This window comes from Nesoenas mayeri, assembly GCF_963082525.1.
Source record: "Nesoenas mayeri genome assembly, chromosome: 13".
In the NCBI taxonomy this organism is placed as follows: Eukaryota; Metazoa; Chordata; class Aves; order Columbiformes; family Columbidae; genus Nesoenas; species Nesoenas mayeri.
Genome location: NC_137550.1, coordinates 17,926,178 through 17,953,379, shown reverse-complemented (window position 1 = coordinate 17,953,379; position 27,202 = coordinate 17,926,178). Strand labels below are relative to the sequence as shown.

At 47.8% G+C, this 27,202-nt stretch overlaps 1 protein-coding gene across 1 annotated transcript in view; it reads right to left on the bottom strand.

Annotated features, from left to right (window-relative positions):
- Window positions 1-12,942, bottom strand: part of LOC308045513 (gamma-aminobutyric acid receptor subunit alpha-3-like) — a gene marked incomplete at its 3' end in the record, with an annotated part of 67,693 nt that extends 54,751 nt beyond the window's left edge. Inside the window, exons 1-2 of the mRNA XM_080352828.1 lie at window positions 12,809-12,942; window positions 3,556-3,684 (exon numbers count right to left, since the gene is read on the bottom strand). Coding sequence (XP_080208954.1) covers window positions 3,556-3,644 — 89 coding nt within the window. The 5' untranslated portion in view covers window positions 3,645-3,684; window positions 12,809-12,942. The remainder of the gene's footprint in view (window positions 1-3,555; window positions 3,685-12,808) is intronic.
- Between the last annotated feature and the right edge of the window lie 14,260 nt (window positions 12,943-27,202).

Genomic DNA, 27,202 nt, shown 5'->3' with positions numbered 1-27,202 from the left:
TCTGCCCCAGGTGGAATAAAATGAGCAGTAAATTTCTCAAAGCTCCTCTCACCAAACAAAATCTTCAATGCAGTTTTGCAAGCCCAAGGGGTTCAAATAATACATTTGCATGTTGTGTCTCCCTTTCAATCAACAGAAAAGAAGCTTGCGAATCCTTCTGAAACTGCCTGTCTCTAAAAGAGATTTCAGACGACACAGAGTACCAGTGCTGTGGCTCCAAGCACAGCTTTCCCCACCAGAAAGAGCTGTTAGAACCAAAACAAATGGAAAGGCAGAAGATTAAGTGATAGAAAAGCTGAAGAAAAATCTATAGAGATGCAGGGATTGCAAGGAAGATGGAAGAGGAAATAAAAGAGACACTAATGAGGCAAAAAAACCCCAAAAAGATTAAGAGGCACAGACAGGCAGCGGGATGGCTGAGGAAGCCCAGGCAGGGAGAGAAGAGGCTGCTGGAGCAGAGGGATCCTCAGTAGCAACATCGAAGAGATCGGTGATTGGGAAGCACTGCCCAGATGAGGACCATGAATGCAGTAAACCAGAGAGGCACTGGCAGTGCAAGACATGGGTGCAATTTCCAGGGAGGGCACTTATGACCCTCTGAAGCAGGGTCCCACTCTAGAGAAGCCCCTAAAGTGCTGCTTTCTAACACTTCTGCCCCTTTCCTTCTCCTCCCCAGCTTCATTTTCTCTTGCTCCAGTCAATGTGTGCAAACACTGCTTTAAGCACACATCAGTAATTGGAGAAACAAAAAAAACAATAAGAGAAAGAGGATTATTATTTAAAGAGTCCAAAGCTCAATCCTGCTGCATCCCAGCTGGTTAGACTAGTTACCCTGACAATGCTGGTCCATTTGTAAATGGTCTGTGAAAGGTGACTAGAGTGACAAGTAGCAGAGCTGGCTTGGAGTTTTCTATCAAAATGTGCACCCAACAGAAAACCCTATTTCTGTAAGATAAAAGAGCAAAATGTATTTTCTAGCAAAAGAGGAAAAATTCAGAACAGGGTACGGGTATTTTTAGTGTCAGGCTGAATCAATACTATTCAGTATGCTGCAGCTAATTGAAATATTCCATTTTGGGCAATTTTGACATTAGTCTGCGTCGGCATCAATGGCCAAACACTCCAGGAAATTGCATTTCAAGTGTTTGAGGTTATCTTCTCCAGGGATCAGATCCCATTTCTCACAAGGCTGTTTGACCTCTGGTTTTTAGCAAACCAACACCAGCTATCATGGGAGAAGTGGTCAAGCCAGGAAGCTCAGCCTACACGAGCCCAACGAGGGTAATAAAGGGCTTAAACTGCACTTGCCATAATGTATGTGGGGTGAGGAATGGTCAGGAAAACACCTGTCCCAGCCCTAATGCAACCTGTCAGATCCAAAACATCAAAACACCACTGATATTACAAACTGCATCACAGCCTTCAAGACTTCCCATTCAAATCAAAACACTGGTTTGGGCTCTTCATCTGGACGTGAAGTATTTGAAATAGCTGAACTCCCTGCAGTAACTGGAATTTTGAGGAATTTAACAAATGCCTACTGTAATTAGCAAGGTTTCAATTGTACTAGCTTTCAATGGATGTCATGTTAAAAGCAATCTGTACCAGTGTCTGCTGATGGGTATATAACCATCTATTACTTATGAATAGCTAGCACGCTCATGAAAGCTCATTCATTAATGTTTTATAAGCTATCTTTAAAAATTACCCATAACATAAAGAGCAAGAGGACAGATTTTTGTGAAGGAACTCCTGGCGGAGGCTCAGCAGTGATGGGAAAAATGAGTTTACAAATTTCAAAGCCGTTTTACTTAGTCTGACATTTGAGGGTTTGACTTCAATGTGAGCAGCGTGGGATTCGCTCAGGAGGCACTGGAGAAAGAACGATGCATACAGCGGGGAGATGGCAGCACCTCTGTCTGGCACCTGATTTGGGCTAATTCTCCAGTCCAGTCGAGGTCTGGGCTGGCTCAGCTAACCTTAACATAAAGGTAAAGCTGCTCTTTAGCAAGGTATAAACCCAGGTCTCATTTATCTCTCTCAAAGCCCCAGTGAAGAACTGTAAGGAATGGCAAAGAGGTATTGGGATCATGGTTTTAAAATAATTAAAAGCCTTTAGGCAGGGAAGGCAGAGGCTTACAGCAAATTTAATTAGGATAGGCTTGAGGAAAAGTCATTACCTCACCACCCATCCCTGCGCACAAGCTCTCTGAAGAGCTGGCTGCCACATCGCCACACTAACCTCCCAACAAGGCTCCCCTTGTATGCAATTTAGGAAACAAATCCTCCTGCAGACCAGAGCGATACCCGCACGGCAGGCGGTGAGGGAGTAGTGGCATCAGTGAGGACATGGTGGGAAGCACAAGGGCAACGGTCGGGCAGGCAGGGGCAGGGCTGCGGGCACAGGGGTCCAAACACCCCCCCTGCAGATGGAATGAGGATGGGGACAGATGAGGGGCCAGTGCCTTGGGCTGCCTGTGCTTATGCAGGCAGGGACAGGCAGCCAGTTACATCAATTTAAGGGTCAGCATGTACATGTCAAGACATTCCAGGGATGCATTTGCTTATGCAAAATTAGATCCAAGCAGACAAAGCAGTGTGGGCAGGACAGGGTAGGAGTGTGGGCGAACAGCTGCGTGCAGAGGGGTGTGTGAGGGAAGCAAGGGGCAGCCGTGCTGGCAGCTTTTCACGCATGAAAATCCTTGATCGCTGCTGGACTTGTAACTCACTAGACAGCATTTCAGTGTCCGTACCTGGCACTCTAACGGCTTTTCTAAATTTTTCATGATGTCATGTATTATTTGCATTTCTCTCCCTCTGCGCGGAACTCCTCCCTCTCCAGGGCTGGCAGGCTGTGCTGGGGGTTCCTCTGCCTCCTGTTCTCAAAGGGCTCTCTGAGCTCACCAAACCTCAGCAGAGGCTCTGGTGGGATGCACAGGAGGGCTGCACAGCCTGTCACAGACTAACAGGCTTTTGTCTTTTTCCCAACAGCTCCCAGAGGCTGGGATGGTGAGACTGGTGGCAGTGCTGTCTGTGCTGGGGCAGCCAGAGCCTGTGCACCCAGGGACACTGACCCAGGTGGAGGGTGAGCAGCTGCCCAGAGCCCCCACCAGGCTCCAGCAGATCAGGTGTGCTACTTGTGGGCCATTATACTATAAACAGCCAGAGAGCAGAAGCAGTTCCATTTTATTTTCTTTAAAAGAGCATTAAAAAATTTAGGGGGTGGGGGAATCTCTCTTCCAGCTTAAAATTCATCCATGCCAGAGTGAATTGTGCAGAGGCCAAATCTGAAAATTGGTTTTGTTGCAAAAAATGCTGACAACTGTCCTTGGTGAGAGCACCTCAAATAACGCTAATGTAATCAGTCAGCTCAGCCATGAGGGACTGAACAGTCCCTGGGTGAAAGTGATGGGGACAAGGGGAGGGTCAAACACAGCAGAGACACTTTTTAGTGCTTTGCCCTAGACTACTTCACACAGGTACTGGACCCGGGATATTTAAACACAGCAAGAGGACTGCAGCCTTGGGCAAGAGCCTCAGCACTCACCACCTTACCCAGCATCAGCAGGGAGAGCCAAAACCAGGACTAGGATCCCAAGGCTAACGAGAGAGGGTGACCCCGTTCCCAGGAGCCTCAGTGCCATGGTCTCAGCACGCAGCGACCAGCAAGCGAGCCTCCGAAACCTGCCAGGGTGGGCACAGGGGGGAAGAAGAGAAAAGAGATTTTATTTACTAGGAGGAAAGCAATCCGCTTAGTTCAGTTTTTCCCAGCAGTTCATCCATGTTAGCCAGCAGTCAGTATTTCTGGGGTTCTGCATTTGAAGTCCCAGAGACCCCTCGAGGGACCAAAGGCAGCAGCATCCCCTGCAGCACTGCTGGCGCTGGGGAAGCCGCAGCATGGGCTCAGAGCCAAGCATGTACATACACACGCAAGCCCTCACCCCACTTTCACAGCACATTCAGCAGCTGCCCAAGTGTTCAGCACCTTTCAGCAAGTGCATAGATCCACTTCCAAAATGACCACGCTACTTTTTTCACCCATCGCTTCCTCCTCCACCCCATACTCAGTCACTGCCCTCCCCTTGCAGCATCTCCCAGCTTCCCCCACTAGCTACGCTGCCTTGGGGACACACACAGCGGAGCCACTTGCATACTCTCAAGACCTATTTTTTCCAAACATCTTTTTTCTGGACAGTTAGTCCCTCATTTAATTCTGGTAATGACACTGCCAGAAATTCTTATTAAGTTTGGGCACTGAGGCCCAAGGTAGTGGGAGTGTTTGACTGTACTGCACTTAGTGTGCTCAGATTTTTCATTAATGCTCGGTTTTACTTTTATTATGATGTTATTGCACATTTAACTGTCTTCCCCTTTTATGTATCTCATTATGTTGATGCACCTTGGAACAGCACTGCCAAGCAACAGCCTGTATAAATACAGCTTGTCGTGATGTCTCCCCAGCACACTACCTCATCTCTGGAACACACGAGATATAGCCAGCCAGTGGGAGCCCCCAAAGCCATAAATGAGGGCTCACTTCAATCACAGCCTGCAGAAACCAAGACAAGATGCTGTCGCCAGCCAAATTTGACCTCTGAATTTCCCCACTCAATAGGCACCAACATGACGCAGCCTCAGGCAGCTCCTTCCGACACTGAAGGAGGTGCTGGGTAGAAAGCCAAACCCCACCACCCAAATGGCATTTCGCAGCTAGCGGAGGGTGCCCCAGGATGAAGGGGGCAGGTGAGCTATTCAAGTGCTACCAAGGGTTTCTACACACAGATATTAGAGCTGGGAAGCCCCAGCAGAAATCCCATACAGAGAGAGCAGCAAGGAAACACCTGGAGATAACATAAATCATGTATGTGCAGCAATGTGTATCTGGCTACCCCCACCACAGCTGAATGGAGGAAAAGAAGGGTCACAAGGCCAGGCTGGGTCATGTGTTGTACCACAATTCTGCATTTAGCTACCCCTGGTCACCCCACAGCACCCTAGCCCAATGCTCTTCCTGGATGCTCTGCCTGCTCCTTGCCTTTTAGCTCAGTACAGCTCCAGAAGGACATCAGCTACCATGCAGGTAAGAGCCTGACACTACAAGTCCTTATCCACCCACCTCACCTTTTGTTCTGGCAGATAGAGGAAAAACATAGTGTCGAGCCCTAGTATTGCCTTGCACACATTTCAGACGCGTTACCTTTGCCTTCCTTCCCATCACTCATTTAAAAACCTTGCAATTATCAGTGCATAGATTAATTTTGTGCACATGAGCACTTGCTGGTGTGCTCAGGCCTCATTTTATCAGGATGTCACCTGGGGAAGCGCAGCCCTGGCACCAAAGGGGGACACGCTTCCCAGAGGCTGCAGGAGCCTTGTGGCATGGGGACACCTCCACCTCTGATGGGATGAGCCCTAATTTGGGATTGCTCCTCTGGCTCCTGCCACCCTCCAGCTGAGAAGGGACAGGCAGTCTTGGAAATTCAAGTATTTGCTGACGAAGCACAAATTAAGAGTCTGAACATCTGTTCTGTGGGAAATTCTGACAGTTAGGGGAGAACTGTTCCAACTCACAACAAGGGCAGCTAAAATGTTGATGTTTCTCACAAGGCAAATTCAAAACTCGTTCAATTAGCAGCTCCTCAACAGATTTTCCTTTCAACTTTTCTATTTCGTTTCACTTAAACTTGCATATTATACAATAGGATTTAATAGATTATTTTTTCCCCCATGGCAATTTCAAGCACAGCCAAGAGCAAAAACAAATATCTATATTTGCTGACTTCCCTTTCCCCTCCCCATACCACCATTGAAAAATTTCACTAAATCAACACTTTCCCATTTGACTGCAGATTTCAATAAATGGTTTGTTACAGCAGAATTTGCACTGTCAGCAGTTTTTGAACATAGATATACACACAAACTAAGACCCTCTGGTTTTGCAGCAAGTGCTTCCTGGCTCTACAGGAACTGTTTTGGCTGGTTTTGGACTATCTTTATTAGATTTGGTGAGACCATGGGCTGGAAAGATGACACACAAAAGGTGGGACAGAGCAGCTAAAGTAAAGAGAGCCAGAAAATGAAGCAGCAGAAAGAGATAAGGTCAAGAACAGTGACAAAAGCCAGAAGGACTTACATATTACATGTAGGTGTGTATAAGACATGCCTGCCTGTCTGTGCCAAGAGGCTCAAAACAACCACATTTCCACCAAACCTTGGTTCATACAGTTTCCTTCAATATTACGTGGAGATGAAGTGCTGATTTTCTACTTTGGATAGTTCTGTTGAGGAAGGTGTTAGCCAAGAATAACAGGGCTACTTGAATAAAGTTAGACATGTGCTTAACTCTCATTTTAAGCATCAGAACCAGTTCTATATACCTGCATTGGGAGAAAAATCTGTTTTCACTGTTTGCCCAAGTGATTATTTTGTCAGCCACAGCTCGGTTTCCTGGCACAGAGAATGCCCCCAAAATGGGGTATGAGAGTACACAGATGGCTGGTTTGCTATGGTTGCACTCATGGGCTTAGGAAGGATATCGCAGCATGGAAAATATGGAAAATAGCTTGGCACTGTTTTCTACCATTTTCTTTTGGTTCTTGTATATTTTTCCCGTGGAGCTGGACAGAAGAAGCTGTGCTGCATTTTCCTTGTTCTTTGGCTCCTTTACACCTCGAGATGGATTGAAAAGCAGACCCAGTCCTGAGGATTGTGGCTGACGTTCCCAATTAACACAAGGGCTTCAACTGTCGGTGATGAACCCTGGTAGCCTTGGGACATTGAGCCAGGGCTGGCCAGGCAGTGTTGTGGGAAAAACAGGAGGAACAACCCCCCTTCCAGAGCTCATCACCCTGTTGGCGGGCAGGAAACATGTCTCTGGAGGATACAAAGAGGCTTTTGCAGAGGAGGAGGTTTCACCCTTCAGACAGTTTTAGGAATCTTCCAAACCTCCGCATAGCCAGAGCCCAGTGAGGTCCCCAGGGCACAGCAGCTCTCAGCATCACCTCTGCCCTTTCCTGGGGCTCTTGCTAGTCCAGGCCTAGCACCAACCACAGGGACACACAAAATCTCAGCCAGCACAAGTGCTTTATAAGCCCAATAGCTACTGCCCACACACAGCCTCTCTAATAACAAGGTTTTCCACCTAGCAGGGGAAAGCAAAGGAAAGGAATGGAAACAGCCATGAGTTTGCCTCAGGAAAAGTAACATGGGGGTCCTCCAGCCCAAACTAGTGCTTGTCCTTGCAGAAGGCACTTAAAATGCTATTCAGCTGTCACTTCCCACTCAGGAAGGCTCTGAAACAGTCAATGTCTTGATCTGAATACCTGCTGGGATCCCTGGTCTGATGTAACTGAGGGGTTAGGAATGTTAATTGGATAGTTATAGTCTCAAAGAAGAAAACAAACAAACAAACAAATGCCACCGAACAAAAAAACCACGCACCACAACAAAATCTCTTACTAGGTCTCACTGAAAGGAAACTGCATCATATCCATGAAGAAAAAAGCAGAATGTGAAGATTTCTAAGCTCAGAAAAGAGTGGTACAACTCCTTAGACTGAACTCTCTTTCACATAAGAACATCATCCTATAGTTTCTGGTTCTCATCTATGCCTGTGTGAGATGGAGCCTATAGGGTTGGGATGTGTTCAGAGCAGCTCCGCACTTCCTTCCTCCATCTGTCCATTGCTCATTTCTTAATGGCACAGTTAGCAAATGCATTCATCCCCAATTCTGCGGTTGCTGGTAACCTCCACAGCTGAATCAAATGCAGATTTTCTAAGGAGCCCCGCTAACGCTTTGCAGCTGGAATCCAGCAATACTTTTGGTTTACAATTCTGAGCACTCCGGATTTTGGCAGGTCTCTTTATAACCACCTACCTAAAGGCATCATAAACATACCAACTCCTCTCCAACACATGCAGTCTGTCCAATCTCCAGAGCATCGCAGCATAACAACACTCCTGAGAAATACAGCCTTCCTGTTGGATGCGCAGTTCTGGAAAAGAGAATTGGAAACCTTCCTTCTCCCAAAGACAGCAATGTGTTCCAACACCTGCTCCTGCAGAGGTAGGTTGGGAATGAAAAAAGAAGTGCTGGTACCTTCCAGATCAGCAAGGTACCTTAGTAACTTCGTTAACATTGGGTATCTCCTGACTTAACATACTGAGCCTGATCTTTTCAGAAATCTGTATTCTAGAAACCGTTATATATTCTGAAATGCCTTCCTAGGAAAGAGTGATTAGCACAGGCTTACTGCTGACAAGGGAAAGACAGATAGAGCTCTGGAGGTGGAGATGGAAAGGTAAAGCTTGCAAGAAAATCTGGGAGAACAGCCCAGAAAGGGGGGGACTGCAAGCACCAGAAAGGGAATGAAGACAGAAAAGGCCCATAAATCCACCTAGGTACATTTGTAGGAGTTACATCAGCATCTCTCCCAAATTACTGTCTCTTTCAAACATGCACAGTCAAGGGAACAATCTGATTCACTGAGCAATAGTCTTCATCATGCAGACAGCATTTGTGAAGCAGCCCAAAGGAGATATTTGCCCCATTACTGCTGTGCACCTGCAGTGTCCTTAGGTCAGCACCTATACCAGTGGCATCAGCTGAACGAGTGCTGAGCACTTACAGATCCTACACAGCTCACATTCCCCAGGACCTGCAGCTGTTCCACATCTTTGCCAAGTCAGGTATCTCGGGGAGGGTTATGGAATGAAGAGCTGGTGTGGGAAAGCCAGCTGGAAAACAGTCTGGGAAGTAGAGGCAGTCAAAATACAAGCACTTCTACGTAAGGAGAGAGTGATGGAGACCTGGTGGGTGCCAAGCACATCCACCCACCTGCAGAGTAGCACAGCACTATAGGTGACCTCACAACACCTGCATATTTACTCCCAAAGTCAGGTGCACTTGCATAGCACAAGAAGCTCCATCAAGCCCTCCCTCATTACACTGGAGCCTCTGCAAAACAGGTCGCAGGCATCAAGAGAGCTGCTTTGACACCACTCAAGGATTCCAAAACAGTCTAAACCGCACAGGTTGTGTTCTGCCCAACTGACCCCAGTCCTCCCTGAGCGCACCAGCCTTGTGATGATCGCTGCTATGTCTCTTCTAGCACTTCTTCAGGTAAAACTCCAAGCTCTTTCTGCAGAGATGGGCAGCCAGCAAGTGCTCAGTGCAGCAGCAATAAGTGCAGGTGATGCACATGCTGCCCCGTGTCCCTGTTGGAGAGGTTTTGCTTCAGTTCTCAATCACTTCAGCTCAAAGGAGGGTATTGTTTGAGGGTAGGGGCAGCAATGATCAGACACGGTTCATCTGGAAGCCTGGAAATGATGGAATAAGACACTGTTGGTGTTTCACAAGACCCTTGTCCTACTGGTTGTTTGTTCTGAAATGAGCTAACTGGGATGCATGTATACACTGCACAGCACAGGCAGAGACACCCAAGCCCATGCGTACTGGGAACAGTCCAGACATGCCAGCACCATGTTCTACCTGCACCAGCCAGCACCGAGGGAAGGCTTGTTCTGTTAGCCTGGACCAAGGGCAGCGCTCTACTTCCACCATCTGAGATAGCCTGGATTTCTCTGACTTGCCTCTCAGTTTAGAGCTGCTTTGTGCCGTACAGATGCTGCTGTCAGCCAGAAGCTACTACAGCATTTTATAGGAATAGGAGAACACAAAACAGGCAGCAGTACCTCCACCTACCTGAATCAAACTTGCTGTTTACCATCTACTTAGAGAAACAGCGCTGGCTCACAGCAAGAGGCACATGGCAGAGGGACCACACGGTCTTCAACTCGCAAGCACAACAATGTTTGTTATTACCTACCCAAGCGACACATGTTGGCTTGTACCCACAAACACACACTGTACAAGCCATAAACAACCTTCCCATGAATCTGCCACATACATAAGGTATGAGGCACACGTGATGGTTACCAAATGTGTTGTCTGCAGCTCTGCAAGAGATGCCAGCAGAAGAGGACACTCAGAACCAGAGGCACAAGGCAAAGAAATTAAAGATTCAGATCAACATGGAAATCTTGGGAACAAGCCTTAAAGTGGATCTCCTCTGTAGAAAGCCTGTAATGGAGGAACACGCTTTGTGCCCAACTCCCAACCCAGCTTTAATTTTTTGAAATGAGAAGCTGCTTGACAGTTTTTCCTCATCAAAACACAATTAATCCCAGTATTGCATCTCTCTACTCAAAAACACATCCAGAGGGACTGTAGAGTGATTCACATCCACAACTGCTACAGGAAACCATTTGCACTAGAAGTGTAACAAGCCAACACTGATTCACCCACATAATTACAGGCAGACACTGATTCACAGCTACTGCAACTGCAGACAGACTGACTCACAATCAAAGCAACTGCAGACAGACTCAGGCTCACCAGCACAACTGGAAATACAACAGTGGTGACAATGCTCAGAGTCTGCAATCCTACGTACACACAAATCCTTGGAAAACTATCTAGCACTGTAACCAGCACAATCATGGCTAGCCAAGCCCTGCGCTTTTTCCTGCTGCTCTCGACCTTCACCCCACAACCATCTTTCCTTCACCGATGGAACAAGATCCACACCTCAGCAACCGTTCCTTCCCTGACAGCCCCTGCACTTGCCAAGCACGACTGTCAAAGCCTGAACCCAGGAGCAGAGCTGTATGATGCATATTCAGACACACAGTGCATGCAGGCGCAGTAAGCGTATATGGTGCAAGACAACAACATACATCCACTTCGATACCATATATCTATGCACTGACTGCGTTGACTTAGTGTTCCCAGAATATAAGTAAATGCAAGCCAAGTATAATACATTTAGCCCACGGGCAAAGGAGATGGCAAAAGACTCACCACTGGGCAAAAGCTTGAAAGGCACGATTATTTACTACACTCTCTGGCTGGGTATGTAATTATGTCAGTGTTCAGCCTGGGTATTGTGCTACTTTTTGTAAACAGTTGGCAGGAATACTCCTACTGAAACAAGGGGCTGGGCTGCTTCTCCAGTGTTGAGAGGAACGATCTGACGAGGACAAGTTCTACTTAGAGAAGAAGAAACTGAGGTGAAAGAATAGATTAAGCAGGAGAAGATTAAGGGAAAATGAGCATGAAGGGGGACAGGCAGCAGCCTACAGACAAAGAAGAAAGAGGAAAGGAGAAAGAACAGAAGGCGGAAAGCTGCATGATGCAGACTTGTGATAACAAGCTCCAGAAGCGAGGAAAAGCAGCAGCCTCCAGTGCTGAGTATCTTGGAGCGGTGCAGAGAATGCATCTGTGCGTACCCACATGCCGAGCTCTGCTGCACGCTGCCAACCAGGGGATTCCAGGGGAAAGGATGCAGCCCCAGCCAAGCATGTGCCATGGGGTCCAGGTGCTGCCGCAACACCTCCCGCTGCTCAGAGTGCCAAAAGGAGCAGGAGCGTCAGGCTTGCGCGCTCCTGCCTCTGTGCACACGCACTGCGGGGCACCCAGCCACCACTGGCACAGGCTGAAGGGCAGGCTGGCAAAGTCCACCACAACAGCATCACCTCCAAATAGCCTGAAAGCCTTTATCCTCCAGGGTAAGGAGAAAGTTAAGAGACAGACTACGGAAAGGAACTGCCTGAACCACACGTAGCATCTTCCAGTTGTAGGCTGGACCTGCCCCACCACCTGTTATTTTTCTTCTTTATACCCCTCCACAAGAAAGCCAAGAGGACCAAGAGACAAGGGAGCAAACCTTCTCTGCTGCTGCTGTCAGAACAACTCAGGTGAGCAGCCATCCAGAGCTGTTTTGGCCAGCTAGCCCACGACAGCAAAGTCCCACCAGAGGGTCCCAGTTCTCCCTTTCTGTCTGATGATGCTGCTGCATTTGCAGCCAGCCAGCAGCAGATTCAGGGGAGAGACTGTGGATGCAATTGGCCAGGGAAATGAACTATTTGTTCAATTATACTTCTCTTGTCCAGATGAGAATCGTTCTGGCAGAAGGCAGAGCAAGGAACAATGGATAAGTGTTGCAGCAGGGACTGTCTAATGCTTAATTGCATTATGCTACTCCTTTTTAATGATTCTTATCTCAGTCCTAGTAACTCTAAGTGCAGAAGGAAAAATCTGGAGCTCTTTTCCCTTTCAGCCCATACCACCCCAGAGACCACAGCCCCCAAAACCCCTTTTTCTCCCCACTTACCTCCCCACAGCATCAGTGCCCACTAGGCCTAGCTGCAGGATTCAGGGGGAAATTTGGCTTTGCTTTATTACACCGTTCTCTCCCCACTTGTCCCTTCTCATGCATTCACCGTCCGGCTCCAGAAACGGGGCTCAGCGTTGTCCTCATCTAGACATTTTTCATCACGGCCGATTACACCTCTCCCTGCTCTCCAGCCGACAGTGCCATGCGGGAGGGCTGGACCCCCAAGGATTCCCAGCGAGTGGGGAACCCGGCGCGACTGGGGCTGCCGCTCTGCTCCAGAGCAACACGCTCTGGAGTTGCTGCGAGAGTGGAGATGCTCCGACCCCACAGCCGCCCTGCCGAGCCCCCCCGCCCGGGGGATGCGAGCAGGGCTGAACCCCCCTTCCCTCGCGGGGCTGCTGCTCCCCCTGTTGTTCACCGGCCCGTAGACAATAGCCGGGGGGCGGCGCAGCACCTGGGAGCCCCATCCCCGGCCGGGGGTCCACACTGCCCCTCGCTCTTCCCCCATGCCAGTTCCCGGCGGGGCGCTTATTCGCCGTTCGGTGCAGCCGCCGGGGAGGTGCGGAGCGGAGAGGGGAGACTCGGTGGGGAATAGGGACGCGAACCGCCGCCGCCCCCCGCCCGCACTCACCGCCGCGCCGGCTGCCCCAGCGGGGGAGCGGCCGGAGTCCGCTCCGCCGGGCTGCGCGCCCCCGAGCCCGCCCGGCCAGGGCTGCCAGCCACCGCCTGCGCGCTCCTCCGGCCGCGGCGAGGGAGGGAGAGAGGGAGGGAAGCAGCATCCACCCGCCTTCCTCCTCCTCCCCGCGCCCCGGAGGAGGGTTTACCCACCCGCTTTGTGCAGAGCTGCCCTCCCCGCAGCGCGGGCGGCGGGGACTGGTCGCTGTCGTCCTCCCAGCCCCGGGCTGGAGACACCACCCAAAGCGATGCCCCGGGATCTTCTGCCCAAACCCCGGCCTCACAGCACCGCCGCAGTCACCTATGTCCTTTCCGATGTGTAGAGCAAGGCTGGCTGCTCCCAACGTCTACCTGTTGAAAGGGGGAGCTCCCCAAGGCACCAGTGCTCTGTAAAGAGGTGTCCAGCACCCCAAGGGGTGCAATGCACCCCAGTTCCTGCCAATTTGCCTCCTCACCGCAAGGCCTAGCCAAATCCCAGGTCTGCTGGCGGGGCAGGGAAGTTTGGCCTGGAACTTGGAATTGTGGAGATTTATATCTCAATAAAACAGCAAGCAGAGGAAAACAAATGCAGAGAAGGGGGGAGGAGGATTACAGGTTAAAACACAGCAAGTAGGCTTTGAAAATAATGACAGATTCAGTGTGGTAGTGCAGGGATCCCAGAGGAAGGGCGATGTGAGATGCAGTGGACAGACATGGCTGGGCTTTGGAGGTTTTGTGGAGCCACAGAGCAGTGGAGCTGGGAAAGGGAAAGCTGACAGTAAGGCACATTCAAAATATATTGTCCCTGCAGAGCTCGCCTTGTTAAATAAGCACTGCAAGACTCAGCCGCAGCTGTGACTCCAAGGTACATAACCAGTCCTCCATCACTGAGGATGCGGGAGGAGATAAAGGATCATAACTGCAGGCATTACTGACCACCCTAAAATTCCTCTAAAATACTCTTGGTTTTGGATACTTAAAATAATATGCAAACATACATCAGGGCAAGTGCCCTCAAGGCATGAGTAATTTAATCCAGTTTAACTGTCAGTTCTCTGCATTTTGACATCAGAAAATGACCCAGTTCTTGCTTCCAGGACAAAGTTAGGGGCAATCACTGTTCTACGTTATCCCTATAGACCACAGCCATCCCAACTTTGGTGAGGAAGGAACATTCACCATGACTTATTTATGGACAGTAGAAAGAGAACTCAGGCTTTATTTCAAAGCAAAATTTCAGCTCCCTATGATCCGTGCATGGTTCTTACTAACCAAGGTATCCAGAATTATGTCTGTTAGGAGCAGTTCAAATGCCAGTAGAGTTCTGCTTTCCTCTGCTAGATAGAGGCCACAGGCAAGATCTGATGAGCCTCACAAGATCTGAAAACCAACATCTTGCTCAAAAACTGGGCTTAGTCCAACACAGTGTCCCCACAATCGAATCTGACATTTCTTAGACCAGACTGCAACATCTGACTTGCTTTCAGGAACTTCATGGTGACCATAAAGCCATATGTAATCAAGGTAAATCTCTCCAGCCCTCAACACCACATCCAGCCCTAGCCAGCAGAGATTAAATACTCACAGGACAATTTTAAAACAACAGCAAACAGGCCACCAGGTTATTATTTTCTGATCTCTGAAAGATATCTTGCCTGCACTACAGGGACCTTACTTTTGAGATCTCATGTGAACAGCTAAGATTTTAACTGTCCTTAGACTGCTCATACATGAATGACAGCAACCAGTACATAGTGTAGGGCTGTTACCATTTAAAAATGTCTGATTCTGCATTGGATTCCTCCTGCTATAATCCAAAGCATCAATCAAGAAGAGATGTGTGTGCATGCCTGCAGAGGAGTGTTCTTACTGGTCTCCACAACTGGGGCAAATCATAGGTTCATAGGAGAATTTACATTGGAAGAGATTTCAGGACGTCATCTAGTCCAACTTCCTGCTCAAAGCACAATGAGCTAAGGAAGAGCCCCATGAGCAACACAAGTTGGCCATACTGATTGACACTGATTTTCTGCTTACATTTACGTTTGCTCCAAGGCACATCTTCCATTCCCAATTTGCACGCTTGTGGACACAAGAGTTTGGGCAAGGGAACATGGAAGAGCTCAGAGGGAGTCCCAAGGCTAAAAACCACAAGGCTCTAGTCCACCACCTTCCCACTGGAAGGTGACACTCCGTTGAAGAATATAATCAAGATGACCATGCCCAGAGGTGGGACCAGACTCAAGAACTCTGGTTGCCTGGAGGCTGAGAGGAGAGGTCCTAATACTTGTTCTTCCTCCTTTCCAAACTGACTCAGCTGCTGGCATGAAGTCCCTTGGATATGAGAACAGGCATGAAACAGAATCAGTGAGACAAGCATATCCGGAGATAGAAATGACTCAGGTCTTTAAATGGCTCATATTGAAGAACATTTCAAGACTTACAAATTTAAGTAGTGCTAACAATAGGCACAGGCAATAGAAACCATGTTTCTCTTGAGGCCTGTTCATCCATGAGCAACAGTCGTACAGGCTTCCCCAGGAGCAACGTATCTCTCTCTACTCTGAAATGCCTTCTCCAAAGACATTGGAGCCTCTGCTCAGAGGTCTCCTCTGACACTGCCAGCAGCCCGAAATAGTCTTGGGCATGAGGCCCTCTGTTGGAAAAGTTTTTCCAATAATCTAAAAATCAAAGGAAATCCCTACCCTTGCAGCCACACCACACACCATGTTCTCCTTACAAAGGTGGAGAAATGGCTGTAAGTGGGGTCAGACAGGAAAGAAAGCACAAGGTAAAGAATTACGATGCTATTGCCACATGAATAGTGAGTTGCTAAGGGCAGAGCAAAAGATACAACATGTAAAAAGCACCTTAAATGAGATTGGTGGACATGCACATTACATCCTTTCCTCCCATCCCGATGTGCTAATCCACACCATATCAGCTCATGCAAATCCTTGGCAGAGCAGGCACCTGTGCAAGCAAGTGCTGCTTCTAGCTGTCAAATAGCAATAATCAAAATCTTCACCAGTCAGATTCCTCCTGGATTATAAATGCTGCACCAGAGAGACTCCAAAGCTTTGCGTGATGTTTGCCCCTTAGGGTTTGGCTACAATATTAAGGGCTGACCAGCTCAGCTCACCCCATGAGCTCACACTGCAGAGACATGGATGGAGGTCCTGTTAATGATGGAGGCAGTGGAAGTCCTTTTTCCAGCCAGTGCCAAAAGCCAGCTGATCCCTAAGGGACGGGAGTACTATTACCAATCAGAATGTGCATGATGGCAGAGTTATAGACATGAGGACTATTCAGCAGTAGCACAGGACGACTTTGAACAGGAGACGCGGTCAGGGGCAGGGAGAGGCTATGGCCAGGGAAGAATGCATTAGCTAGCTCAAGAAGTCCAGCTTTAGACAGCCTTTTCTTTTTGAGATGGGTGTAGTGTCATCATTAGCTGGCATTACCTAGCTGGAATTGTCTTGATCTCTGCTCTGTTCAGAAGGAGAGGTAACCCTCCACTAAGAACATCAGTCTCTGTGGATACATTCATCAATTTAGGAGGCATAAAAACATCTTGTGAAACCTATAAGCAATTATCTTTTAACACATCACTCCATCTTAAGGCTTTTTATTTCCTTCTTAAAATACATAACATCCCTTCCCCCCAGCCCTGCTCTGCTATACCTGCTGGAACACCTACCTGAAGCCTGGCACACTCCAGGACCTGACTGCTCTGAGGCAACACCTTTCTCATGGTGATCAAGGTTAAAATATGGCTGTCACCATATTACTGAAGAGTAATCTCTCAAAATGGAAGTACAGCAGCCTGGGAATATCTTGCTCACAATTAGCTTCCCTCTCACCACCATGCTCAACTAGCCAGAATAAAAGTATGCTTAGCTTTAGGTCCATGCTACAGTGCCCTTGAACTGAATAGGATTAGAGACTTAACCCCTGCATAGCAAAGCAGGTGAGTGCATACTGAAGGTGCAGGCTGGAGTAAGAGCTTTGGGATGTGCAGCACAGCTCCAGCATACTCACTTTTTCGGAGACAAGTCCATACTATGCCCATTAAACCCACCCAGCACCCATATTCATCATCCAAGGGAGCCGGCTGCAGTAATGTTGCAATGGCTGGAATGGAGGACCACGGGAAGAGGTGACCTTCCCCAGTGCTGAAAGGCAGAAGGGCATCATACCAAGGGAGACATGCCCTGGGAACACACAGCTCCCCAGGACACTGGGTGGTACAGACCTGCTCCAAGGCTGAAGGCTCATCAGCACAGGGAGAGCACTGCAATTAGCAGGATCCTGCTGCTTGCATGCAGGCACGTGCCTTGGCATGGAGCAAGTCCTGTTTTCCACACACATAAGCTAACTCTGAGCACAGCAGAGTCCTTTGCACCAGTCCTGTGTAAGGCAGCCTCTGCAAGCTGGCATCCACATCTGCTTTGAGGCTCTTGCATGCTGCCAGGGGAAGCAGCCAGCCTACGGTCACTAAGCAGACAGGTGGTTGATGCAGGTGGGAGACCAGAACAAGAGATACTCTGGCTGCATAAGGGCCCAACCCCTTCCCTAAAAGCTGCTGGTCCCACTCATCACCAAGGAGCACCATGCTGATCCCTCTCCTCCTAAAGAGCTGGGAGAAAGGGGCTCTTGTCTCACATCACACCATCCTCTCTCAAAACACCCAGGGCCATCTCAACAGCCCTGCAGACCCAACTCCTGCTCCACTCTCCTGGTGTTTCCCTGTTCTTACTCCCCATCCCCACTAAGCCAGCTGCCCCTTCTTCCCCACCCGCCTCCTCCTTGCAACCATAGCAGCATCAGAGCCAGCTGCTGCCTGGTGTTTTATTAGCCCATCTCCATGACAACTCGCCTACAGCTTAACTCAGAGAGACCCCTATCTTGCCTCGGCCATAAATCAGCCACTTGCCTGCATCCTCGGTCAGAGATGGGGGTCACCACTCATCCCGTGTGCTGCTGGGAGCATTGCTGCTGCTGTCCCAGCCTCCCTGCTGAGGCTGTCCCATGCTGTCTGCCCTTTGTGGCACCACATTTGCATCCTTCAAGCAACGTCTAATAGCTGGTGGTTTTCCCAGTTCGCAGGCAAACTGGAACCACCCGTACAAACCAGCAATGGGCTGGAGCTCTTCCTCCTTTGGGCAGGGAGCAGAGTGCAGGGCCAGCCCCCAGCAAACAGGCAAAGCAATGGATTAAGGCAGAAAGGAATCATACCCTTCCCCCATGATAAGGCAGCCCCCTCCTCTCCTTGTCTGTGAGGAAGCCCTCAAAGCCTGCCAGGAGGGGACAAAGAGCAATCTAAAATGCTGTGCTGTCCCTAGTAACCAGAAATATCTCAAGAGCAACCTTTCTCCAGCACAGCTCAAAGGCAAGGCTCCTCTTTAAAGTGTTCTCTCATCAGGACTGTCCTTTGGCCATTACCTTACCACTGGCTGTTATCACACATGCTGGAAAGTTCAAAGTATGTGACCAGTAAGAATCTGCTGGTCCCCACAAGAGCAGACTTTCCCATACAATTTTTGCTGTAGCACTGTGAAGGGGCTGCAGGACATGCTGCTCTTTCTACACTCTCAAACACACAACAAAAATGTGTGTTCTTGCTCCACCTCAACCTTAGACTTGAAAAACAGAGAGAGCTTTCTCTTTATTTCACGCATGTTATACAGTTTGTCACTTCATCCATTTCAAGCACCTGATAATGTTGGGGCTTAAACTTGGCAACGTAAATGTAAAGGCGGCTCCCAACCCCAGAAGTTTAGCCTACAGAAGCCTAGCAAAGTAAGCAAGAAAGGAAGCATCATCTTTAGAAGCTGCTGGGGCACTGCAGGGCTGTGCTGGCAGGAAGAGAAGGTTAAGGCATAGCCGTCAAATGGCTCACTTGAAGTCACAGGCACAATCCATGACGAAACAGAGGTCTAACACGCACTACTGGAAAAGACAGTAATTTTTCCTCACCTTTCCACATGCCCTGACAGGTACTGATCTACATATGTAATCCCAAGGGATGCTTGAGGTAAAACAGTGTTACTGTACAAGAACATGTAATCCTGGCTGCTTTAGGTAAGGTCTCCAGTATATCTGGGGTTTTACCCATAGCTAAGACATGTCCAAGGAAATCCATAATGGGGCACTGATATAGATGTGTATCTTCATTTTACACAGATGCTCAGGATGTATAACCACACAACTCAAAGGGCTAAATGCCCCTCCTTGGATGACACTGCAGAGCTCGAGGTCTGTGTCTTAGCAGATCCCAGTAAAGCCAAGGGTTGGGCCTTGTTTGTTTGACAAAGGATGTCCATCCATATCTCCAGAAGCCAGGTCCAACTACATGGAGAAGAACCAGAGCTCTTTTAGCAGAGGTGGCTTTCTCAAATTTAAAAAACTATACCCTGGCAGTGGAACAAATTCATAAAAGCTAATGGGCCTGAAAGATACTGTATTTGTCCTGCAGTCCCTTGGCAAGCGCAAAAATAAACGTGGAGAAAAGACCTGTTCGCATACTCTCTTTTCTTTTCTGCAGTTACAATAGCAGCATCAGTTCAAAAATCCCCCTGTGGAGTCATAAGGTTTTAGATGCCTCAGCATTTCTATTTCTAACATTGCACATGCTTGTCAAGTCCAAAGGTACTTAAGCAATTTAGGTACCCAATACTCATCTAAATCAAGTGCTAAGAAAGGGTGGCTTTAAGAGCCACCAAGTTTGTTTGCTTTTCTGACCCAGGGTCCTTCTGGGTTTGTTCCTGCACCCACAAAGCTGTGAACTCATTTTTTGTTTCAAAAGGAAGTGGAGTGCAGCATGAAGCCAAAACAGAGCTCAGTTTACAGCTGCACACCAAACAACATTGAACCTTCTGGTGCAAAGGCCTTCAGGTGCAATGGCCATTAGGAGAATAAATCCCAAGGGAAGTATGAACTCTGGTGTGCTCAGGAACCTGCCACATCTGGAGACTGACTGTACTGTCATTGAAACAGCAATTTTAGGATCCTCTCCATCAAACAGGATAGTCAAGCAATATGGTTGTAGATAGAGCCTGTCAGCAGGAGAGCAGAAGTTTCCTGAAGACTTCAGCTGAACGTGCTACTTTAACAAGAGCTCTGAATGTCACCACATTGCCTACGCTATGGTCCCTGAAAGGATTAATATCTTGTCAGGTTTAGTAAACTTTACAAGGACAACATGAGGCTGAGGGACAGGCAACTGCCTAACACTGAGTGGGTCTCATCAGCTCTAATTAGCTGAAACAAAACAGCAGAGACCCAGGTAATAAGAGCTCTTAATGATATTAAGGTGAGTGGTGGCTGCGGGAGGCAGGACAATCCAACCACTGGCTCCTGGAGGCACCTGTGTGGGAAGCTGAAGATGAGCCAGGAGCTCAGTAGTTAATGAAAGGAGAAACTGCTCAGAAATAGTTCATGTGTTAGCCTTGTCCTGGCATGTGGTGAAGCACAAGAAGAGGCACAGTTTAAAGCCCAAGGGCTGTCTCCTGGTCACTCATGCAGCTTCATCTGCACAGTTGGTGTCAGGGATGGAAACATGGTAGAGGACTGGCTTATACATCAGTCCAGGTTCTGTCCTTCCCTAAATTCATTAGGACTGATGGTGACACCCTATTCTCAGAAACACCTTGACACACATGCACTGGAAACCACTACACCAGTTGCCTGCCAGAATGGGGCCAACACTGATGTGGACAGGCATTAGGCTACAGGTCCCAGGGCAGGCAACAGGGACTCCTTTCTGGCACAGTGCTTTGGAGAATCCAGGTGTAGTTGTGACTACAAACACACCACCAACAGTCAGTGCTCTCCTAGAGTCTGATTCAGGAGGGTTTTTAGTTTAAACAGATCAGAACAAAGCAGCAAGAGGAGTTTGGTGACAGGAAGGCACATGGCAGAGCAAAGCAGCTGTGCATGGGGCACAGAGACAGGCAGATGCTCTTCTGCTATTGTCAGCTGTCTGGCAACAGGACACGGAGTCTCTGGAAGTACAATCTGCCTCAGCTAAATAGGAAAACACAGGTCCAGGGAACCAAAGGACACTCAAAATGGGAAAGAGCTACTGTAACTGCCCCTGAACTAGCAATACTTATAGCAGGCCAAGTTGCATGACCCAGAACAGCCCTAAGGCTGGCTGGACTGTGATGAGCATCACTGCTTCCACTCAGCCCCATATCCCAAAGCACACCAACTTTTGATACTGGGAAATTTGAAACAGCAAATTTTGCTAGGTCTTCTCCTTCCAAAACCAGCTGGAAACAGTCCGAACAAGACAGTCCTACAATATGGCTCAGTCAAATGCCCACGAATGATTTAGGGTTGTTATTTCCTTCATAGGACTTCCCAGTCCCAGGTCCTGGGCTATTCAGGTGACTCCAGAGCAGCAGCCAGTCTGAACCAGGGTCCTGGCCCTGAGTTACCCCAGCGCTGACACACTCCCCCTGCAGGGCTGGACCATTAGAGAACACCTGCAGCATTTGAACATTAAACTTTGCAGTATTTACCAGAGCACGCTTTACTTTGTTCCAACTGACAAGAGGGGAGAGGAGAATAATTAGCAGGATCCGTTCTGCTTCTCTCAGTCCAGCCAGCCTCACCATTAGGGAGGAGAGCTCCTCCCGTCTGGAAGCCACTGCACACACTACCCTCTTGATTTGTAATTAGTGGAACAGGAATGCTCAGTCAGCTGGGAAATCTGCCTGAGTAAATGACATCCTCAAGTGCTTTCTGATCCGAGGAAGGCAGACTCTCACTTCACTGCTAATGGGCTGCAGTGGGGAGCACCAAAATTTCTGCAGTGGACCCACATGCATCCAGGAACACTTCTTTAGCTAATTCTCTCCAGGATCCATGTCAGAAGCCCCAGCTGGTCACCTGGGACAACTGGCTAGGTCCTGCCAAGAGTTTGCAGCAGTAATTAAACTGCCTCAGTCTCACAGCACTTGCTCCATCCACAAGGAATCTTGAGCATCTACTGCTTAAGGAATGGTCCAGGCAGAAAGGACTCTTGGGTTAAGGGACACAGGAGCTACAGAAAGCCCAGAGGCAGGTTCAAGGACAGCTGCAGTGCTGCTTCCATGCACAGGACTTTAGAAGTGAAAGAACAGAGGTTACAAGTTGAATCAGAAGCTACACAGCACCTGACAAATCACGCACTGGAATATTAACTAAAATAACCCTCAGCCTCATGTCTTTTAAATTCAGATGCACAGGGGAATCCATCAGGGTAATTTATAGTGTGTAGCTGCTGATATGCCAATCAAAGGAAGCCCAGAGTAACAAGTGTGTTAAAAGAACCTCATTGATCATTATCTCCACAAACACAGGCTTAATTCCTTCAATCTCAGTTAATCAGGCTACTTTGTTACATTTCTTATACAAAAGGGTAGAGTGATCAGTGGGAAGCATTAGATGTGCAGCCCCCAGATAGGTTCCCTTGCCTGGAACGAGGTGTGGAGGTGGCATTTGCTACAGCACATGTTCCAGAGCAAATCTGAAATGTTCCCAACCAGTGGTTTTCAACAGGGCATTTTCTTCTTCCCTAAGGGAAAATTCCTCCACATACAAACCTCCCAAGATTTTGATGAAAACCTGACAATTTGCAGATGTGGAGATGATAACCAGGAAGGCAGAAAGGAAAGAAAGACCATTGCTAGACTCCAGGAGCCCACAATCAGCCTTCACAAAGCTCATGCACTCTGCGGATTGCAGATGTGGAGCCATCCAAGGCACCAGGAGCTGTGACACAAAGTACCACTACAGCAGTTTCTCTCTCCACCTTCTATTTAACAGCACTCGCAGAGGTCTCTTTTCCTAGGTCTGATATATTTTTGTTCTTTACTTGTAAAAAATGCCATTCCAACCAGATTGGTAAGGATCTTCTCACATGGATTGATGTGCTATTGCATTACTGTAAGCTGGCAAACTGAAAAAATGTTGAGAGAGCGGGAGGTAATGCACAGATCAGGGTTAGATCTGGTCTTATTATATTTAATCATTAGCAATCTGGAAAAGGGAACAAGCAACACAGTAAGTTTGAAGGGGATCTGAAACAGAGGAACCACCAATAACAAAATTGAACCAACCAACCAACAACAACAGTACACACATATAAAAAGGAGGGAGGGGAAAAGAAAAATCAGGTGAGAAGTGGAACACATCAGCAAAAGAAAAGACACTAAAGAGAGGCTGAGTGGGCAGGAGGTTCAATCCTACCTCACCCCAATAGCCCCAGAAGACCCTTGCTCAACTCTACCTTTTTGCAGGAAGCCAAAGCAGCCCAGGAAAGTCCTTCCAAGTGTTTTACTTCAGAACTGTTAGGAGGGAATGATGGAAGCTTTGTCCCCAGATACAATGGGGAACTTCTGTCCACTTCAGCAAAGGACCACTCTGGGAACCTTTAAAGATTCACCCCAATTCAAGGCTGTTTCTGTAGGGCATGGCAACAAAGCAGTGTTGCAGCCTCAAACACAGACCAACACAAGAAATGTGAAACTTCGTCCCTTCCTAAGGATAAAAATGTGGGGCTTTGGGGCATTTTTTGTGTGTGCATGGGTTTCTTTGAGTCCAAAAGCTACAAAAAGCTTTTAGTGAAGCAGAATTCAGATGCCAAGGAAGCCAGGGAGCGGTGTGTGGCAGAAAAGCTTCTGCTGAGCAGCAGGATAACTGAATGAAGCCATGGTGTCTTCAGGCCAGCGATTTATGTACATATATCCACCCCCTCCCACAGAGCCCAAGCGACTACCCTCAGAGAGATAGAGACACACTCTCCTCTGTCAACTTGCAAAACAAAAGGACAAAACCCCTTTCCCTGCCCTGACAGCAACAGCATTTGCAGTTTTGTGCTCTGGCTGTCTTAAAGTTGCCACATATTATAAATGGCTTTAACGCAGATTGCTTTGTTGAAGGTTGACTCTACAACCAAAGTTAATGTTTCAGCTGGCCTGCCCTGGAATTGCTAACAGAATGACATCACCACTAATTAATCAGCCTCTCTCCCAGGCATTTCTCAAGTGCACAGCAATTGATCACATATTCCAGCAGGAATTGCCACCCTCCTTTTCTGTTGCATTCCTCTCCCATTTCTTGCTCACACATGTGCTCTGTAGCTGTGTTGCTCAGCCAGGGCAAGCATCTATCCACGAGGAAAATGATCACACGTTATTGCTTGAAGTCCATATTTGCCTTGCTCATCATCATCCCTGATACAATGTCAGCCAAAATCAGTATTAACAGAAGCAGAAATGCAAAGGACAAAGAAACTAGTATTTCCCACACTGCTGCAGAGATGTGGACTCCACTCAGCCCCCAAGCAACCTTTCTAAATGCCCTTCAAAAAAACAAGGGCATAAGCAAACACACTACATGCACAGTAGGAATTTGATATTAAAAGGGACAAGAGAGTTCAGTGGCTGACAGCTCTTAGTGTCAAGTCCGGGGTGTTGGTATTGGCTGGTGAGGTAGGAACAACAGAAACAAGGCCACATTGGTCAAACGCTGGGCTGAAGACATGGGACCTTGGACCATAAATAGCACTCCAAATATGTGTGGATTGGACCAAAGTCCATGAACACCCCTATGGCCACAAGTGTCTGCTTCTGACAGCCTGTGAAGCCGCTCCAGAAGTAATACTCACAAGGTTGTAGGGTCAAACACTCGAATCAGCAGTGCCAGAACTCAGAACAGCCCTAATGCCCTTACATACAGATATAAGAGGAGCAAATTATGACATTGTTTAATTATATAATCCTATTACGTCACTACAGGACCTCCAGCTCTTTCAGCCAGCCAGATACATTCATCCCAGATTCAATTAGCACAACAAAGTAGCAGCAGTTCCTGTTTACAGGGAACTGCTATTTGTTGCAGATAATGAGGTACAAATAGCAGATAGCCACAAAGCTGCAGAAAGATAAAGGATGCTCAGCTCATGAAGGCACATTGTGGGAGCAGGTGCTGCCTCTGGCTCTTATAGGGCATTAACAGAACCATTCAAACCCAAGTTTCCATAGGAGCCCCTCAGTTTGTTTCCCAGAGGTAAATAAGATCTCCTGTGTCTGCCTTACAGCTGTGCCAAGAACCCACAACTCTTACCCAGGAGTACAGCACAGAGCACCCTGGAGTTCAGTATTCTAAAATCATGGCCCTAGAGATCTTCAGCTTGACAAGCAAAAGCATTCACTGCTTTTCTTGCTTTAAGCTTCGCATGTCAATGCCCACAAATGTAAAGAGAGAGAAAAAATAACCTGTCTTCCAGTAGTGGTGTTGTGAAAGTAAATTCATTACCATGTGTGAAGCAGTCTGGTACAATAGTGATGAGTACTACCATGCAGCAAAGAAGCAGATTCTACAATAGGCAAAAGAAAAAACCTAAGAGCCACATTAAATGCAAGCACTGGGTATCCTGTGCACTCAAAGAGGCAGAGGTGTTTCAGAGAAAATCCATGGGGGTCAGGTAATTGGGCTGTATTGATGCATATGCCCAGCATGGGGTGGGATAAGGAAAAAAGAGGCAGATTCAATTTTCTTCTTTCAGCTCCTGAACACTTCCATAACATCAGCACACAGTGCAGATAAGCTTGGTAAAGAGCAAAAGGTTAAAAATGGATGCAGGAAAAACAAAACACACAGACACCACACGTACGAAAACAAACCAAACAAAACCTCCACACATTAAGAGAAAAAGTTGGGTCAAAAAGACTAAGGAAATCAAGGCAGAGAATATCAGGTTTACAAAAAAGCTTGGCTGCTTACAAAAAAGCATGACTTCTTGAAATGGCTGATCTAAGAGCCAGCACTTCATTTATTCTAAAAACCATATCTGTAAAAGAAAAGATCTATACAGCATAGACATCAGGGGAAAGAGAAGGTGGGCAAATAGAAAGGCTTGCATCTCTTGTTGGGAAGGCACACATGTGGAAGCAGGACCTTCAGAGTGACTGCAGGCATCCTAAAAGCCATGCAAAGCACGCTCAGCAAGCACTGCTAAGTCCTCCTACAATCGCAACACCCATGAGGTCTCACCACAGGCCCTGGGGAGTAACTTTCAGCTGTCTGATGCTTTCACCTGGCTTGCATTTTGCTGCTGTTGCTTGAGCCTCACAGATCAGCAGCCAGCTGTCCTTGGCCTCCAGCTCACAGCAAACATCTGGAACAGCTGCAGATAGAAGCTGCTGTTGGCCAAGAAAGGATTCATCATGTGGATTTACTTCACTGCCTTCCATGGAAAGTTTTTAATGAGAAGTATAAGACAGTCACCTGTGCAGGGTGCTGGTTGGGCTCTGCTCTGGACATGGCATTTCTGTGCCTGGGAGCCCCTGAACCACAGCCACAGGTTAGGCTGGTCCACATGTAGCTCTCAGTTTCTTCTGTGAATTTAGTCTTTCCTGTCTGACCCTCTCACAGGCAGAATCAGACTGTTTCCATCCCCATAATTTTCCAGGTGGCTTGGTCTGGTGCAAGCTGAAGGTCTTTATGTCCCAACTTCAGAGGATCACATCCATCACATCCTTCTTTTCCAGTATTTTGTCACCTGTAGAAAGTTCATCCCTTGGAAAACAATATCAGCCTTGTGGTCAGCCACAAAAAATGGCAGCACAAACTACAGCTGTCTCCAGCAAAAGCTCTTTGCCTTGGTCTGACCTGCTGTCCATTAGCATGAGGGAACACAAGCTTGCACTCAGGATACTGGTTAACACATTGATAAATAGAATTATTGAGACCTCTTCCCTGCCTGGCATGAAGGAAGGTACAACTGACCTATTCTGCCCCCCTCACATTGAGTTTCTACACCAAAGCTCAGATGATTTTTTTTCTTTTTAGATAGTTTTCATTTTGTATTGACTCCATCTCCAAAACACCTCCACACAGCATAGCACTGAAGTAGGAGGTCAGATCTCCTGTTGCTTTTGGGGCATGCAGATGAGGCCAGCACGTGAGGGGGCTCCAAATCCCTTTGGCAGAGGGGAATTAGGAGCATGAGACAATGCAGGGGCACAATGAGGCAGAGGAACCACTCCCAAGTCTTCATTGCACATCAGCTGCACCAGTCTGCATTGACACCGCAAGGCTGTGATGCTGGCAGCTTTTTCACTTTAAAATAGTTTATGCTGGATTTTCTACTTCCCCTCCCATCCTCCCACCTCCCTTTATTTTGAAAAAAACAAATTTGATTTTAAAAAAGTAAAATGAAACTTTTGGAAACTGTTTTCCTTCAAGGTTTTGTATTTCCATTTCAAGCTCTCTACTAGCCAGAATAGCACTAAGAACGATGAATTTTTCAGAGGAAACAGAACAGTGTCTTTCAGTTCTTTTCTCCTTTATATCTTATCTTCACCTGAGAGACAAA